Source organism: Alosa alosa, chromosome 3 (assembly GCF_017589495.1).
Source record: "Alosa alosa isolate M-15738 ecotype Scorff River chromosome 3, AALO_Geno_1.1, whole genome shotgun sequence".
Classification (NCBI taxonomy): domain Eukaryota; kingdom Metazoa; phylum Chordata; class Actinopteri; order Clupeiformes; family Clupeidae; genus Alosa; species Alosa alosa.
The window spans coordinates 9,779,516-9,798,112 of NC_063191.1; the positions used below are offsets into that span (position 1 = coordinate 9,779,516).

General features: G+C 43.6%; 2 protein-coding genes across 6 annotated transcripts in view; both read right to left on the reverse strand.

The window, feature by feature from the left end:
• The window catches only part of si:ch211-67e16.11, a 26,190-nt gene extending 24,817 nt beyond the window's left edge, over positions 1 to 1,373 (reverse strand). The window contains exon 1 of the mRNA XM_048239638.1: positions 620 to 1,373. Within this exon, the coding sequence (XP_048095595.1) occupies positions 620 to 1,103 (484 nt within the window). The 5' untranslated portion in view covers positions 1,104 to 1,373. The remainder of the gene's footprint in view (positions 1 to 619) is intronic.
• Positions 1,374 to 4,093: 2,720 nt separating this feature from the next.
• Positions 4,094 to 12,983, reverse strand: LOC125292388 (E3 ubiquitin/ISG15 ligase TRIM25-like). 5 transcript variants are annotated; one of them, XM_048239648.1, is made up of 8 exons: positions 11,606 to 12,983; positions 9,730 to 10,199; positions 9,150 to 9,245; positions 8,707 to 8,940; positions 6,898 to 7,033; positions 5,689 to 5,769; positions 5,000 to 5,098; positions 4,094 to 4,854 (listed from the first exon to the last, which is right to left on the reverse strand). In XM_048239648.1, the coding sequence occupies exons 2-8, from the start codon at positions 10,105 to 10,107 to the stop codon at positions 4,763 to 4,765; spliced, it is 1,116 nt and encodes a 371-aa protein (XP_048095605.1). In that variant the 5' UTR covers positions 10,108 to 10,199; positions 11,606 to 12,983; the 3' UTR covers positions 4,094 to 4,762. The 5 variants fall into 5 exon arrangements, 3 of the variants coding, with proteins under 3 accessions (XP_048095605.1, XP_048095604.1, XP_048095603.1); XM_048239647.1 differs by having other exon boundaries at positions 9,730 to 10,985; positions 11,606 to 11,621; XM_048239646.1 differs by lacking the exon at positions 11,606 to 12,983 and having other exon boundaries at positions 9,730 to 11,455.
• Between the last annotated feature and the right edge of the window lie 5,614 nt (positions 12,984 to 18,597).

Here is an 18,597-nt window from a genome sequence, read left to right on the forward strand (position 1 = left end):
TTTCCAGCCATAGTGAGTGACTGTCCCGTCTTTTCACAACTCTGTATATATTTTTATACAATAAATAATATATATATATATATATATATATATATATACACACAAATACCGGTTTTCACGACGGAGATGTCCAAGAGTACAACTCAGCTTCTGGTCTTATCAATTTATGACACAATGACATGCTTGGATAGGACTTGAAAGACACTTGCCGCGGGACAGGTGTTAATTGCCTTACAGCCTAGACGGGTCGTAGTGTATTCGGATTTATCAGATGACTTGTGGATGCAATCTAATGTAGCTCTTTTATATTATATCTCAGTTGTGGGCAATTGTGCGTAGACTAACGGAAAAATAACATAATGATCCATTTGCGACCGGCTAATCATTTTAAATTCCTACTTCTTAACGTAGGCCTACTTCCTAACACATAATTAAAGCAGATTTGAAAGCAAAACTTCCCAACTGAAAGCGCAAAGGCTGTGTTGTGTGTTGAAATAGCATCAAACAGAAGTTATGTTGCGCGTCATTGAGGATGCAGCCTGCGTGTTTATTTCATAAACTGGGGTTCATTTAAATGTGTTTTAGATGTTGTGAGTATATCAGGAAAAAAAAGACTTACCCAGGTATATTCCATCCATGTGTCCACATCTCTTCTTGGTCACGTTAAAGTCCACGTAGAAAAGCACAATCGGGTGTCCGAAACTTTCTCCGGGACTTGGGTCCAGCACAAGCACGGCATCATGAGTGGCTGCGCCGGTGAAGAACTCTTGACTTCGCTTCCCGTCCTTCACGGCAGAACCTACGGAATAAGTGTTCTGTTTGGGCGCTGGAACCTCGACAGAGTAAGAATCGGGCAGGATCGCCAACACTTTTTCCGAGTTGTACTCAGACACATAAACGGCCACGGAGCTTAGGTGGAGGTGAGACAATCGTTTGCACTCACTCTCCGACAAAGACACTCGCCGGCACAGGTTCAGTTTCAAGTACTGAAAACCGGTCTTGACCCAGCGATCCAGCCGGCTGAACTTCACTTCAGACCCTCGATATTCCCCAAAGAATAAGGCGAAACCCAGGAGAGACACGCAAACCCACTGAATCTTCATGCTTTGGCTGTCCAAAAAATCTCAAGCGCCCGAGGCCAGCACAGCTTTTCCCTCCTTAATATTAGATTAGCCCACTTTGTAAAAAGGTTACACAAAAGCTGCCTTTTTTCCCAGAAAGTGAGAACAGTGTCAAAGTTTGTGTTTAAGCCGTTAGCCTGCAAACTCTCCGCGGGACTCTGCGCCGACCGTTTCGGGATGTCTTATCAAGTTGGAGAGATGCGGCTCTCTCTTCATTAGAGGGACTTCAAAGGGGTCAGGCTCGCATCCAGATGGAGGATAATCTGCAACAGTGACTCCATCCCACAGGCACCGACATGCCAGCAAGCGCGGGAGGGGGACGGGGGAGGAAGAGGGGAGGGAGGGCGGGCAAGGGGCCAGTGGGGATAAACGAGGGTGAGGGGGTTGTCTAAAGAGGTGGGGGGAGAGGAAACTAAAGTGTGACGCGCGAGGGCCGGACTACCTGTTTTTACCTCTCTGCGGCACGTGCTTCACCTAGAGGTCGCCCGTTGGCGGCTATGATTGCGCGCGCCATACAGGGGCCACACGGGGAGCCGCACGCTCTCCAGTTAACGGAGCTTGCCTGGGCAGTGGCTCTGTTTCCTATTAAACCTTCATTAATTCTGCATTTTAAACAATGTATTGCCAATCTAATGGCAATAGTCGTGAAGATTTTAAATGGACAATGATATGTTGGCTAATTGCCTAACAATTAAGTGGGACATTTACTAAAAGTTGTCCTGAAGTGCGCCTCTCTTGATTCTGTCAGAGGTTTTCAGACTGCAAAAGGGTTGTTTGAATAGTGCGGGTTGTGTTTGATCCTCGTGGATAGGCATGCATGCTGTATTCTCTCCACGACCATAAACGGAATTAAATTAATAAGTCTTTTGTGCCGAGCTATGCATGCTCAAGGCACTGTTTCAGCCCAACGTTTGTTATGCTTTGCAAGAGAAGAATTTGTACGATTAGCTTATCAAATGGTTCCATCAACTACTCTTACCACAAGCACAATAAAACCAAACCATGTTTAGTAAGAATTTATAAATAGCTGTATTCTACTGCTCATGAAAATGTGAACTATTCCCACTGTTGTCACAGACCACCAGAGGGAGGTATTTGTAGATATGTGTAAAAGCAGTTATTTATTGAAACAGAAGCATGTAAACTTTAAAGGCCGTTTCTGATCGGATCATCTGACAGAATTCTATTGAGTATTTTAGCCAGTTCAGATATAAAACTTTTCCAGGACTGTGGACTATGTAACTCTGAAGTAGACCTACAATGAATGGTGAATGCAGCTGTGTGTTTGACGTGTGTCAAAAAAAAAAACACTGGCTGTTTCATTTCAGAAAAACAATGCTTTAGGCTCCGAAACGGGTGCCGTTTGCATCCACAGCATTTGATGAGATGCAAAAGGCACAAACTAGAGCTAGTGTTTCTAAAGCCTAAAGCTAATAATTCAAGGGTTCTTGTTCACATGATGTATAAGCAAATACTATTTTTAACCATTTTAGACAAATGCATGGTCATGTGTCCGGGATGATCGACATGACACGACATGACATCTAAAATATCATCATGTAAATGTTCTATTCTTATAAAACTTGTTATTTTCAGAATTAAATATATTTTCCTGATGACAATAGACATATTTATTTTAGATTTTAGATGATATTTTATATCCATTTTTGTAAATATTTTATGATTTTTTGTGTCCCTTGGTTTGACTCGGTTTTGACTGTTACTTGAAATGAAATCACAAAGACAATTTTTTAATAATGTCTGCCTGTAGAGCACCCTAGAACCTAAGCATTACTATGAGGTGGACCGTTAAGATTAATCCAACCACCCTGTCATGAGATTAGATTAAATTAGTTTTTCATTACAGTTTTAACACTATCATTGCTAAGCAAATTATATTTCTAATTAAAGGCATGTTTGTTAACGCAATAACTTGACCACTTGGATAACTAGAGCCATTTTATCATGCAATGTACCACCCCGTCACATACCACCCTGTCACATTTCCCCATTATATTTCGATATGAAAACAAGTATGCCTGAGGTGGGCAAATATGATTGAAGTTTACTTTTGATGTTAAAATATGATGAAGTTTATTTCTGATGAAAATTTTGAAAATTGCATCGTGGAAAAGTAACCAGTTTCATAGAACGACCCCCTTTACTTATGTGGCCACTAGTCCCAGATACGTCTAGCCTAGAAATCTAGACGCACCCTAGCGGCAGCAAATTACATTTGCTTCCAGGGCCAGTAAACAAAGAAGATGGATGTTGCTGTTGGCCAACAGTGTGACACGAGTTAAGCTTTATTTAAGTTGGCAAAAGTTTGAACTAGCCAACTAGCTCTGCTGGTGGGAAAATGCATGGGACTCAGCGCTGTCCTATTGCGTGCAGAGGGAATTTGAAAGACAACCGATTATGCCGCCCCTCGGACTGAGCACTGCGAACTGTGAGTGCCCAGACCCTACATTTTAATGTGGGTCTGGCTCGTCAGGCAAAGAAACGTCTACCTTTTCTGAAATAAATATCGTTATCCTTTACGCTCTGTGCCAATCTTCCTGAGATGGATAGATTCATTTTTGGAGCTGACAGTCGCAGAATGCTGTCAATCATGTTGAATGTTGTAGTTCCACATGTGTCCACATGGGGGTATAAGAGTTATACATATTTTCCCCTCCCACTCAGTTAACAGAAATATCCTGGTTATGTTTGCAGGACTGAATGGGAATGAGAAAGGGACGGAGATGTTAGTGTGTGTGTGTGTGTGAGAGAGACAGAGAGAGACCCTCAGCGATGAATTTATATTGAGTCTGGATGATGGTAGTAAAGTACTAAACCTCACTGGGTCCCTGTGTTGTAGGCATATTAGGTATATCCTGTGGAGTAGCATATATTATTCAATAGCACCCGAAGAGAGGAAACAATAAAAGAGATATCTCTAAATAAAAAATCATATCAGTATTGAGTCCCCCTTGGATGCAAGTTCAGGTTTTTTTATTCACAGTTTACTGAATTACAATTATGGCAGGGGCACAGTTTAACACAAAGGCCAATACATATTATATTGCACATTTCCCAGTTATGTTGTCCTCTTACACCAATAAATAATGTATTGCACATTTCTCAGTTATGTTGCACAGTCCCTCTCATAGGTCCCATATACCATAAAATTAAATATTATATTTAAAAAATCACAATGCCTAAATAAATTATCAACAGTAATCAACAGTAACAGATACAAAGGTGAGCTCATGAGTCTTTCCGTGTGCTTCAGGTGGGGACCTACATCACCAGGTGAACCGACAGGATATTAGGATGGAGACACCACTGAGCTGATGTGGACTGGGAACGGCATGTGATGTCGGAAAACTGCTTCATAAAGCTTCTTGAAAAAGGGTCAAAAACTTTACAGCTCACTAGCTACAAGCCAACAAACCAGCTTATAAAAAACAAAACTGTTCCCACATTTTGGTTTCCTTTCTCAGGACAAAGCTGCTGATTGGAGAGCCTGGGCGGCTAATGTAAACGATGGGTGTGTCAAAAACAGTAATAAACCTCCATTATGTCGCTTAATCAGCATGCAGCACTTTGCTCTTGCACTTCACGACCTTCATAAAGCCCAGAGCAGGCCACGTGATCCATCAGAGGACCAGCTCAATCTCTGAGTGTTTTGCCCACCAGGAATGGTTCTCAGGAAAGTCAATATACATGCCATTCCACCAAACATGGATCGCTATGGGAACAGGAGAGGACACTGAGTCAGTTTTTACATCATTAATTCATAGTAACAACCAATAAATACCAGGATTCAACAAGCATTACACTCAGTCATGCATGAGGACTTCAGAGACAAATCTAAACACCATGAGGGCCCTCACTTTTTATCACACCCACACTACTGTGAGTGACGTTTCTCCAGCCGTACGCTGGAGTTCCAACAGAAGCTTTCACTCGGACTTTGTCCCCAACCAAGAAACCTGTGACAGGTGAAGGAGCAGACGTTGTTACCACAGACCAGCTCAGAGCAATATCTCATCATCCTTCATTATTTATTATTTTACCATGGCTAAACGTATAAATAATATAATATTATTCTGAAGTAAAGGAGAAATGTTGTACAACACAAATTGATTTGACAGAATATGATTATTACAGTTGATTATTAAGGAATACAGAGAAACATATGTTTATTTTCAATTATCAAATAACATTATGTATTTTGTTTTATTTCTACACTAGTTATGTGGACCTAAATTCAAATATTAAAAGATTAAAATAGCAAAGACATTATCAGAGGCGTCATGGTATTATCAACAAAAGAGAATTGTGGGTGTGGGGAACACCCTGTAAATCATCCTCCCGGTGCTGCACATGGATGTACAGGTCACATGACCAGCTGCCATGTCTCCCAGTTTTGTGGTTTGTGGGCCCACAGCCTCAGATTCAGCTCTCTGATTGGACGACACCAGCCCAACTCAGAGCCAGGCTGGGCGTCCAGCTCAGGGCAGTGGGTGTAGTAAAGAACAGTAATGGAGGTCACTACCTTAGTGCTGTACGGTGTACAAACCTCTCTCTGGGACGACATATTTTTGCTGGGGACGTGTGCTTTCACTAGAATGATGGGAGCCATGGCTTGTAGCTTCGTGGTCTGTGTGTAATAAAAAGAAAATGTATGATTATAATGAAAACTTTTCTATTTACATACAGTAATGCATGTCTTAGAACAACAAGGGACATTTATATTTACAGTAATGCTGTAGTCACTGCCACATATATAAGGGCTCATAAAGGAGTTAAATAATAACTGAATGAATATATCTAAATAAAGAAAAATATAAATTAATCCTGGCCAGGTGCTGATTTATTTTTTATGCATTCAAAATTAAGGAAAGAAACTAAACTTAAATAGGGATTCACTTTTCAATTGACACACCCTTTTTCACTGACTGCACACCTGTCTCTCTTGAGCGCAGCTTATCAGCTGACCGAGTTTCCTTCATGGGGCGGAGAAATTTAAACTAGAGGACATGGTGTCTGGCGAATTGGAAGAATAAAATGGCTGCACCCCGCAGAATAAGATTACTCATTGGTGGAATAATTAGTTTGTTTTTTTTGCGGGTCGGATTAATGGACTAAATCGCTGAAAGAAGAAAAACCACCAGGACTTCATTGCCGGGTGTCGTTGCTACCGCAATAACAATTAAGTGGTTGGACATTCATGAACCTTAAGGATAGAGACTTGTTTTTTTATTTGTTGGATTCTTTTCCTTGGATTTGGATTATTATTTTGCACTGTATAGGATCAGAAGACTGAGTTAAAACATAAAGAAAACTAAGAAATGAACACACAGATTTGATGGGGGATACAAACAGACTGAGAGTTATAGGCCTGCTCTTTTGTTCTTAAAAGTCCCTCTTTTTATTTTCTCTTTTGTCATTCTATCTAGCAAATAAATAACGCAATTAGTAATACAAGCGGTGCCGGAGAACTTGGAACCAAGAAATTGGTTTGTAATAAGTTTGTTACAATGCATGTCTAAGAACAACAAGGGCCATTTCTATTTACTGTAATGCATGTCTAAGAACAACAAGGGATATTTATATTTACAGTAATGCATGTCTGACAACAAGGGCCACTTCTCAGTGGCATGTGTACTTGTCTTAGGCATGAAAAGAATGCAAACATAATCTAAATAACTGTAAAACACTAAGGTATTAAAATATGTAGTACAAAACTGTTTCACACAGATGACATAACCACCTTGAGGCACCTCACCTGAATTTAACCTCAACACCATTTGTTCTATTTCTTTAAGGGCCGACCTCTTAATATCAGTTGAGGAGAAATGTGGAGTGAAAGTTATACTGGAATGCATCCATGACAGAGATGAAGTGCTGCAGGCATCAAAGCTCTGTTGGGGACACAGAGACACTCTAATGCATCAACTACATACTAATGCATTCGGTGTCTATAAAAGTGTACATGCCCTCTAGAATCTTCTATCTTAGTGCTATCTAGAATTGAGAGAATTTATGTTATCATACAAGGAGTCTAGGGGTTCTAGCCCATATTAAAGAGGGAAATCACCAAAAATCTTTTTTTCTGCACTGCAAGCAAGACCATACTAATTGTACTGAATTGTCATTTTAGGACATGGCCACACATGAACACTTTAAAGGGATATTCCACCATTTGGGGAATTACACTCATTTTCCACCTCCCCTTGTGTTATACAATTGATTTTTACCTTTCTCCAGTTCATCCAGCCGTTCTCGGAGTCTGGCGATACCAGTTTTAGCTCCAGCATAGCATAGATTTTTTAATCGAATTAAGACTATTAGCATCTCACCCGGTAGCAACACGTTTAAAAGTGACTAAGATTTCCGGTAATTTTCCTATTTAAGTAAGTTAGAAAGTGATAAGACTAACAGAAAATTAAACGTGGTGATTTTCTAGGCTGATTTGACATGGAACCATACTCTCATTATGACGTAATAATCAAGGAACGTTGTGAATGTACCATGGGCTCAGCAGCACAATGATATACACGCAGCACCTGAAATTAGTCCCCGTAGGCCAGGGGTGGGCAAACTTGCAAAAATACAATGTCAATGTCAAAACATCATGTAACATAGAGATGATGGGCCTACTCTTTGTCATCTCCTTTGCAGAAGATCTAACTTGAACGTTATGCTACTCCATATAATTGTGAACGCACTAAGAAGAGCGAAAAGAAGTTTGCAGTAAAGCTAATGTCGTCTTTATTGCAAGAAAAAAAATAGCAAGCAGCCTGATAATCAAATGAAATGCTCCAGGCCGGATTAAAGTGCTTGGCGGGCCAGATCCGGCCCGCGGGCCGCAGTTTGCCCACCCCTGCCGTAGGCTATAACTTCCTAGCCTAGAAATCTAGACGCACCCTAGCAGGGTAGTGTAGCAACGCTCTCCTTTGGCTTGCGAGCTGGAAAATTAAACCACGCTCAGGCCAATCACATCGTGTATAGAGTCGGTAGGCGGGCGTAACATAATGATGGCAGAGTTGTGACCGTTCGGCGTGAATTCCCTGCTACTTGAAAACAAAGAAGATGGATGCTACTGCTGGCGAACAACATGACAGAAGTTAAGCTTTGTTTAAGTTGGCAAAAGTTTGAACAACTAGCCAACTAGCTCCGCTGGTGGGAAAAAGCATGAAACGCATGAGAGGGAATTTGAAAGACAACCGTTTATCCCGCCCCTCGGACTGAGCACTGCAAATGGTGAGTCCCCAGACCCTACATCTTGATGTGGGTCTGGCTCATCAGGCTAATAACTTCCAGCAAGCTGCTGCAGATTATCATGCCGGAATGAGAGTAGTTCCTTGTCAAATCAGCCTAGAAAATCGCCATGTTTCCTTATCCGTTAGTCTTATTACACTTTATAACTTGAGAAGAGATGTTTTAAACAACATTAGTTGTGTGAACGGCTGGATGACCTGGAGAAAGCTGAAATTTAAATAACGTTACAGTCACAGTTTATCGCTCAAACAGCCTAACTTTGTAATGTTACTTACAAATACCTACAAAATGACTTCAGTGTTGGTGGCTTTACCTGGAGGAAATCAATATGATCCTCTTTCTGTAGAAGTTTCTCCATCTCAGCATCTCTGCTCTTCAGTTTAGTGATCTCCAACTCCAGCTGCTCCTGGAGTCCTTCAGCTCGACTCATCTCTGCCCTCTCCTGAGCTCTGATCGACTCGGTCACCTCAGAGCACTTCTGCTTCATGAAGTTGATCAGGTCAGTGAAGACTCTCTCAGTGTCCCCAACAGCTTCCTGTGCAGAGGCCTGATGGGAGATATAAAGGTCATACCAGCTCATTTCTAGTCAAACTTACAGTTTATCTTTGCGAAAATGAATGCATGACTTTGTTTATCTTTCTCCATATTGAATTGCATTACAATCAAGTTAAATGACTAAACAGCACAAATTAACAAACAATCAGTACATCCATGTTGAACAGTAAATAAACATGATCCATGTTGAACAGTAATGACCTTTAGAGCTTGCAGGGCCTGGTTGACCTCTTGCAGCTCCTTCTCTCTCTGCTGGATCTGTGTCTGGTTCTCCACCTTCATCTCTGACAACTTGTTCTATGGACAGATGCACAATGTAGCTTATTCTATACTGAATATTCAACATTTGAGTCATGATTGAGACATCATCCATAAAGTTATATATGTGTAAGTAAAACACAGAATCAAATGAACAATATGTTGCTGTTTGTGTCGAGTATTTTCCTTTATTACTTCTATAATGGTAATAATAATAATAATAATAAAAATAATAATAAGCCACAACATAAGCATCTTTACTACTACTACTTCTAATAATAATAATAATAATAATAATAATAATAATAATAATAAACCACAACAATAGACTAATTATTTAGTGTTTCCATGATTTTTACTTAGTTTGTTATTTAGTTTGTATGTTACAAATACTTTGCATATTTATTTTGTCTAAATAAAGCACACCTGCTTTTCAGCTCATTCTAAGAGGGAGAGAGAAAGTAAGAGAGAGATTAACCTGCTTTTCCCATTCTAAGAGAGAGAGTGAGAGTGAGAGATTTACCTGATTCTCAGTCCGTTCGGCAGCAGCTGAGACAGTCTCATGTCCGTTGTGGTCGTTCATGGAACACATCATACAGATTAACTGGTGATCTGTGCGACAAAACACCTCAATCATCCTGTCATGTTGTGAGCAGATTTTCCCCTGTAGCTGTGAGATGGCATTAACCAGTTTGTGCTTTTTCAGACAGGTAACTTCATAGTGAGGCTGAATGTGAACATCACAGTAAGATCCCAGGCATGAAAGACACGACTTGATGGCTTTATGTTTCCTCCCAGTGCAGAAGTCACACTCCACATCACCTGGTCCAGCGTAGGAAGGTGTCTTAGCATCAGACTGCAGTTCGGTCTTCTTCAGTTTCTCTATAACTTCAGTCAGCATTGTGTTTCTGCATAGAACAGGCCTTGGAGTGAAGGTCTCCCTGCACTGGGGGCAGCTGTAAACACCCTTCTGGTCTTCCTGATTCCAGCAGCCTGTAATGCAGTTCAAACAGAAACTGTGTCCACAGGGAACAGTCACCGGGTCCCTCAGCAAGTCCAGACAAACACAACAGTTGAACTCATCCTGAGACACAGGAATAAAGGCCATTTTACCTTCTCAGACACACAGACATGAACTATCTACCAGTAAAGTTGGAACGGTTTCGTTTTACTGGAAGTGGGATTGTGACTTCCTTGTTCTGTGTGGACACACATTTTAAAGGCACAGTGCACAATTACAGAAGCTTTACTCTATCTAATTCTATTCTATATTAGAATCTATCTATTTCAGGAATCTATTGTGTTATGAAGGGAAAGGTTTTCCATCACCAGCAATCCAAAAAAACAAGTTAGAGAGTTAGAGTCTAAGTCAGCATGGTTAGTTATTATGGGAGGAGCGCACAAGGAGCAATCAATACCACTAACTGACTGGTGCAAAGGCATTCAGTTTTAAGACTCAGACTCAGTCTAACGGTTTAGTCCATGTATGTTATTTCATATAGCCTACAGTCTTTTAAATGTCACGGTTCTCACAGTTGGAATGTTATTGGCCTAACAAGATGAAAGAACACCTGAATGAAGTACAGAGTATACGGTAGTTCCACATGTGTCCACACAGGGGAGGAAGAGTTATAGTTTTGTTCCTTCTGTTAACAGAAATAGCCTACACACACACACATTAACTCTTCTTCCCTTTCAACATCATGTCGTTTCACAGGTCCCATTCATTTTGGTGCTGCTTGCGCTTCGAGTTGCATGGTTTGATCTGGGTTGCAGTATCTGAGATATAATGCAAAATATATAATTTGGCTATGGCGGTAAGCAAAATGTCTGCCATGGCTGCTAGGAAGCATGTCAAATATTGTATATGGCATCACTGTAATCCTTGCGGTCATAGGCTAGCCAACCAAATGTCATTGCTTCCATTTATTATGGTAGCCTTATTTAAATGGACTATTTTGAATTTCTGTAGGCCTATTTAATGTCAGTGGGACATTATGGGCTACCTTACATTGTTGCTTTTAAAGTGTCAGTAGGCTTACACAAGATGATATTTGTGTGATGTTCCAAATGAGTTTTAAGCCTTGCCTACTCAAACATGCTAAAATAACCTAGTTTGAAATTGTCTCGTGCAGTGCAATTCATGTAGGCTATGGCCCAGCCCCCGACCACCACTAGCCTACCTCAATATACAAAATCATAATATACCGGTATATAATTGATATGTTGCTGATGTAGCCTTCTAAAAAAAAAAAACGGAACTTTTGTCATTAAGCTGTCATTTATAGGTCATTTAAAGGCATAGTATATAATTGCTTCTTATCCCTACAAACCTAATGATTTTCTTGCCACAGCAGATCTTTAAGACATGTTTTATTTGACATTCTGGTATATCCCACCTTAGAATCTTGTGTAATTATCGAGACACAGGTGGAGACACTGAAACAATAATCAGAGACAGGTGATGGGCGGACACATGGGAAAATCAGGAACAGAAAGCACATGACACAGAACACAGGAAGTAAACACAGGAGCACATGGCACAGGGGGTAAACAAGGGAGACACAATGGAATACAAAACACTAGACTCTATTCATACTTTGCAGTCACGTGATTGCACAATGACAATAAAGTTGAATCTAATCTAGGCAGGGAAAACAGGATCGTTACAGATAGGGAATTGGTTAAAGTGGTCCAGGGAAAGGAGGAGGTGGAAACCCTACTTTTCGAATTTCACAACTCTGTGACCGGTGGGCACTGTGGAGTGGAAAAAAACTCTATATGCACTAAAGTATGACTGGCCTGGTATGTCCGTAGAGGTGAAAACCTGGGTGAGTACCTGAAATGGTCATTCTGTCAGTAAAATAAGACTTTTCACTACTTTTTCACAATGAATCAACAATCCCATTATTTGCAGATAAAACAGTGTGCTGAATGCCAGAGCAAGAAATCTGGCATTAAAAATAAATCACAATATGAGCCCATTGTGGTAAGTACTTTCAGAGATGAAAGAATGTGTTGTGTATGTGAACTGAATATGTTTAATTATTTTAAAATTGAACCTTGGGAAGTTGTGGGAATGGACTTGGTTTGAAAGGTGAAGAAAGCTAAAGAAGGGGACTATTATGGTCGACTATTTTACTAAATGGTCAGAAACGTTCCCTCTAAAAGTACAGAGGAGGTAACAATGTGCATAGCCAAACTTTTTTATCGATTTGGAGCACCAAAAAGAATCCTGACAGACAATGGAAGAGAGTTTGTGAAACAGGTTAGTGCCTGTATGAAATGTCATTGATACATAACTATTCTTACCACTTCTAATTAATTCTGTTGACTTTACATATTTAGATTAATGATGGCTTATGCAAATGCTTGGGCATGAAAAACAAAGCCTTTGTGTACCATCCCCAAACCAATTGTTTGGTGGAAAAACTAAATGACACCATCCAGAGGTAAACCATACCAAATGAAATATTTATTTACATAATAATGACTGAGCAGGCATGATAAAAATAAATAATGTGCATTATTCTTCTGCAGATGCCTCAGCAAACTTGTGAAAAATAGGCTGGATACATGGGCAGACTACCTGGAGTCAACCATGTTTGCGCTGAGGACAAAAAACAAACAACTACCTACTTCTCCCTCTATTAGTTATTGTTTGGGAGAGAGGCTAGGTATCCCAGCGGAATACCACAGAGTTATGAGGTTTGCACAAAAAAAGAGCTACTAAATGTTGTTACATGTACAGTTCCTATCATTACAATTTCCAGTAACACTTTATTTTAATGTGTCGCTGTTACAGTGTACTTACCTAATTAGGTACAGTGGTACAACCTGTGTAACAACATGTACTATCAGGTACTATCATTGTACTTGCATTATGTACTTGCATGGTACCTACATATAGTTGTTACATTGTAATACTGAGTGCTTTTACAAAACTTATGTAGGCCAATTTGCCTAAATTTTCAACAGAGGCAAAGAGCTGACCTGAGACCTGCTGGATGGGGTAAATCTGGTCATGATAGATTTGATATACAAAGCATTCTTAGCTCCAGTCAAGGCCTCATTGTCTTCAGTGTACATGTAAAAGCTGTACTGCTACAACCTTGTTACCCTTTGATACAGTGGAATAAACCTATTAAGTGTACCATTTAATTACTTACATGTACATATGACATTTATGTTGTGTCTTCGATGTCTTGGAACAGGTCTACTGAGATTACTACAGATTTACCCCATCCAGCAGGTCTCAGGTCAGCTCTTTGCCTCTGATGAAAATTTAGGCAAATTGGCAAAGTTTTGTAAAAGCACTCAGTATTACAATGTAACAACTATATGTATGTACCAACAAATACATAATGCAAGTACAATGATAGTACCTGATAGTACATGTTGTTACACAGGTTGTACCACTGTACCTAATTAGGTAAGTACACTGTAACAGCGACACATTAAAATAAAGTGTTACCCATTTTCCATACAACTTACATTAACCCTATAAAATCGTGCAAATGTGCAGGGTGTGCTCCATGAAGCAGCCGCACAGATCTCCGCTACAGGAACGCCCCTCAGGGCCGCCCATGAGTTGGCCATACTTCTTGTAGAGTGCGCCACCAGGTTACCAGGAGCGGGAAGATTCAGACTACTATACGCCTGGGAAATGGTGTCGACCACCCAATGTGACAGGCCCTGTTTGGATACAGGGCCACCACGCTTACCTCCACCATAACAGACGAACAGCTGTGAATGTGAATGTCTCAGCATCTGAGTATGTGTCACGTAAGTCCTTAATGCCCTTATAGTATATACACTTTCCACACAGAGCCTAATATACCTCAGGCTCTGTGTGGAAAGCGCTGACCTCAATCACCTGGTTCACGGTCTGAGGATTCACAACCATGGGAAGGAAAGAGGGATTTGGCCATAGCGACACACCAGTGTAGTCGGCCTTCCATCTAAGACATTGCTCACTGACAAACAAAGCATGTAACTCACTGACCCTTTTGGCTGAACAGATGGCCAAAAGGAACACCGTCTCTTCTGTGTGAGAAACTTAAGGTCCACCTGGTCCAATGGCTCATACAGAGCTAGTGTCAGTGCACGCAGCACTGTGGGAAGGTCCCATGACGGAGCCCTCAATGCTCTGCCCGGCCGGAGACAGCATGCCCCTTTAAGAAATTGAGAGACCAAGGGATGTTTCCCTATTGCGAGTCCATCAACTGGCTGATGGAAGGACGAGATAGCTGCTGCATAAACCTTAATAGTGCTGGATGCTTTTTTGCATGTCCAGCAGTGACTGAAGGAAGTTTAAAATACTGTGCACCGCACATGTGTCCGGGACTAACTGTTTACTACGACACCAGTCTGAGAACACCCTCCATTTCTGGCTGTAGCACGCTTGCGTAGAGGGATCCCTGGCACACTGTATGGTCTGTACGACCTCATCTAATTCCTGAGAGAGGGGCTGAGCAGCGGCCATGCCCACAGTTGCAAAGTCGCTGGTTTGGAGTGCCAGATCTTGCCGTCTATCTGAGACAGGAGATCTGCCCTGACTGGAAGGGGCCATGGCTGCCCTTGGAGCAGGCGGAGGACAGCGGGGAACCAGCATCTCCCTGGCCACCTCGGGGCTATCAACAGGACCCTGTGACGGCCTGTGAGAACCCTGTGAAGCACATGGGGGATCAGGGGAAGAGGAGGGAAGGCATATAGTAGATCTGCCGGCCAGTCCTGGGACAGTGCATCCTGGCCGAGCGGTGCCCCGTGGCCCCCTAATGAAAACCACCTCTCACAGTGAGTCGTCTCTGAGGACGCAAATAGGTCGGCTTGGGCTCTGCCGAACCGAGACCACAGCTGAGATCCACCTCTGGATGCAGTCTCCACTCGCCCGGGAGGGGGCCCGTTCTGGACAGGAGGTCTGCCGCCCGATTCTGAACTCCTGGAACATACATTGCCCTCAGAGTTGCAAGATGTACAAAGGCCCATATCAGCAGCTCCCTGGCCACCTGGAGGCAGCGCTGGGACCTGGTGCCCCCTTGGTGATTTATGTGGTACACCACAGAGGTGTTGTCTGTTCTCACCAACACATGTCTGTTCCTGATGAGGGGGAGAAGCTCCAGCAGGGCCATATGGACCGCCTTCAGCTCTAGCACATTTTATATGCTCGTCCCCCCATGGGGGATTCCAAGCACCCCGAACTGACCTGCCTTCCCAGACTGCCCCCCACCCCATCAGGGAGGCATCTGTAGACACCACCGTCCTGCGTGATGGTATGTGCCCTAGTGGGACTCCCCAAGTTAGCAGCGCCTCGTCTTTCCAAGGACGCAGTGTGTGAAGAGATGGCCACAACACCCTGAGTTTTACACGCCTGTCTCTGCTGGGATGAAGGCCAAATGCATTCAGCCACCTCTGCAATGGTTGAGCCCTGAGGAGACCCAATGGAACCACCACTGTTGCTGCCGCTACGGTTCCCAGCAACCTCTGAAACTGTGCCATCTCCAGTCTCCTGCCAAAGTGGAACTGACTCAATTCAGTTAAAAGTTTCAACACCTTCTGAGGGGTGAGTGAGGCAGACATTGTGACTGAATTGAGACGCAACCCCACAAATGTTGCCTCCTGTGTGGGAATAAGTTTGCTCTTGTTCAGGTTCACCCTGAACCCCAGGTTCTGCATATGCTGGATGACCCTCTGTGTGTCCTGCATGACTTCGCTGCAACCTGGTGCACAGATCAGCCAGTCGTCCAAGTAGGGCAGGATCTTCATGCCCGCTGCCTGGAGGGGGGACAAGGCTGCTGCCACCACCTTTAAAAACTCTGGACGAGAGAGACAGGCCAAAAGGGAGCACCCTGAACTGATAGGCCTGCCCCTGAAATGCAAACCTAAGAAACTGCCTGTGGTCTAGACAGATGGGAACATGAAAGTATGCGTCTTTCAGGTCCAGGTAAGTAAACCACTCTTCCCTTTCGTGAGCATCCTGAATGGCCGAACTTTTAATAAAGCGTTTAACCGCCTTAGGTCGAGGACAGGACGCAGGCCCCCATCTTTTTTTGGAATGATAAAATATTTGGAGTAAAACCCAGCATGCTGTGTGCCGGTGTTTACTCTCTCGATAGCCTTCTTCTCTAAAAGGGTTAAAATTTCTTTGTGTAAAATATCTGCCTGACATGGGTCTTTGACCACTGTCATAAGAACCCGAGAGAAGGGAGGTGGGCGGCACCGAAACTGAATTCTGGAACCATTCGTGACTGTAGCCAGCACCCACTGGTCTGACACACAATCTATCCAGGTGCAGCTGGGAGACCTTGGCTGGTGGTCCCCTGTTAGGGTGAACCCACCCCTAGACCTTGCAGCTGTGGGGGGGGGGCGACGACTTTGAGACTGAGGCCGAGCCCTGAGGGGAGGCTGCTGTTGATATACTAGTTGCTGCTGAGGGCATTGAGGGGCAACATATTCCACTCTCCTGGTCCGGTCAATCCCCCTGGCCCAGGACTGCTGTGGTGTGGGATATGAGCCTCTTGGCCGATACCTTGGACCACCTGCTCTACCATAGGTTAGACGGACCGACTCCCTCGTACGGCGAGATTGCTCCGCCGTGTCAAACAGGCCCTGAGAGCCGGGGTGAAACACCTTACCAGGCACCACCGGCATTTTAACAAGGTCCTTTCTCACCCCTTCTGGGAGAGAGGTCTGTGCAAGCCAAACCTGCCTGCGCGCCATCACCGCAGTGGCCATAGCGGCACCAACGTCCCTGGTGAGCTGGGTATGGGCGATAAGAGCCGAGTCAACCAGCGACATTGTGTCCTTATCTTCAGGGTCAAGAGACTTCCTGATCGCTGCCAAAATAGCCAGTGCACTACCAGAGCACGCCGCACGCACGAGCTGCTGCATTGTAAGACTGACACACTAGAGTGTCAGTTTTACGACACTCCTTGACCGGGCACCTGGGGTCTGCAGTCACCCGAGCTGGCCCCAATGATGTGAGCGCTGCCATCTCTCTCTCAACTGGTGGCATGTCAGTCAGCCCGGAGTCTGACTCAAACTGGTCCTTTATCAAAGCGCGACACCCTACGTTAACCTGTGGTGGACCGGCAGGGTTGCCCCATGACCTTCTGAGCATCTGCAGATAATCTGCTGCAACAGGGACCACGGTTGCCAGACGGGCTATGGGAATGCCAGCCCAGACCCCTAGCGCTGGAGCCGGGGCTTCAACTGGCCCGCTCAAACCCATGAGTTTGGCTGCCGACAGGACCCTGGATAAGACATCAGCCGTCGAGAACTCGTTATCTCCAAGGTCCACCATCAGGAGCCAGCTTGAGACAACGACGATGTGTGCTCCTCCTGCTCAGACGGCCTGTTGAACAGGGAGCCCTGTGCGTACAAGGACAAAACGTTCATCTGCTCCACACTCTGCCCCTGATACGAGGGCAAGTCATCGTGGGATGACCTGCTTGGTTCACTGGAACCACCGCCTGCAGGAAGGTGCCGAGCCTCCATCATGCCCATCCTCTCTGAGAGACCCTTTATAGCGGCCAAAATCTCAGAGTGGGATTCCGCTTGGGGCACATAGGTTCCTACTTTATTCCTGCTATGTACAGACCGCTGAGGCTGCAGGACCAACAAGGCTTAACATGCACGAATGCACTGCTTTACATGAAACAAACTTCACACTTAATATTTAACAAACAAAAAAGGCTTACCGTGTGCGAACACACTGCTTTATTTATTCCTGCCGTGTACAGACCGCTGAGGCTGCAGGATCAACAAGGCTTAACATGCACGACTGCACAGCTTTATGAAACAAACTTTACACTTAATACTTACTTTACAAAACTTTCAAACTCTATACTTACTATCTAGCAACAAAAGGCTTACTGTGCGCGAACACACCGCTTCCTTCACTCCAACAGGCCGTGCACGAACAACCACAAAAAACTCACGGTGCGCAAACGCAACCGCAACATAAACAAGTAGCCCACACTGTGCGCGTACACAACAGGGAGATGTGAATAAACTTCACACTCTGTCCGCGAACGCACGAGCGAAGTCAGCAAGCAGTCAAACAATAGACTAGCTGGAATAATTCAACAAATGTCTACATGAACATGCAGCGGCCTTAAATTATCCACAACACAGACTAACCACACAATCCACAGGGGCACTAGGCACCTGTATGTGGAGTCAATTGATCAATTCTTATCAACCACACACTTACCGGTCTCGGGTTTCAGCGAGAAAGGCAGAGAGGAAGTGGCTTGCAGACCCAGATGATAATATAGACAGTAAGCCAAGCCCCTCAGGTCAGTCACGACGTTGTTGACATTAGGTCTCGCGGATAGGTAGAAGGATGGCATCATTCAAGATGTAGACCGTGGTGACGGTCTGAGGGAGG

Coding starts and splice junctions, on each gene's coding strand:
- LOC125292388 (XM_048239647.1), bottom strand. CDS start 10,314: ATGGCCTTTATTCCTGTGTCTCAGGATGAGTTCAACTGTTGTGTTTGT. Junction 7,034..8,706: donor ATCATATTGATTTCCTCCAG/GTAAAGCCACCA, acceptor TGTCCCCAACAG/AGCTTTGATGCCTGCAGCAC. Junction 5,770..6,897: donor GGTGTTGAGGTTAAATTCAG/GTGAGGTGCCTC, acceptor TATTACACACAG/ACCACGAAGCTACAAGCCAT.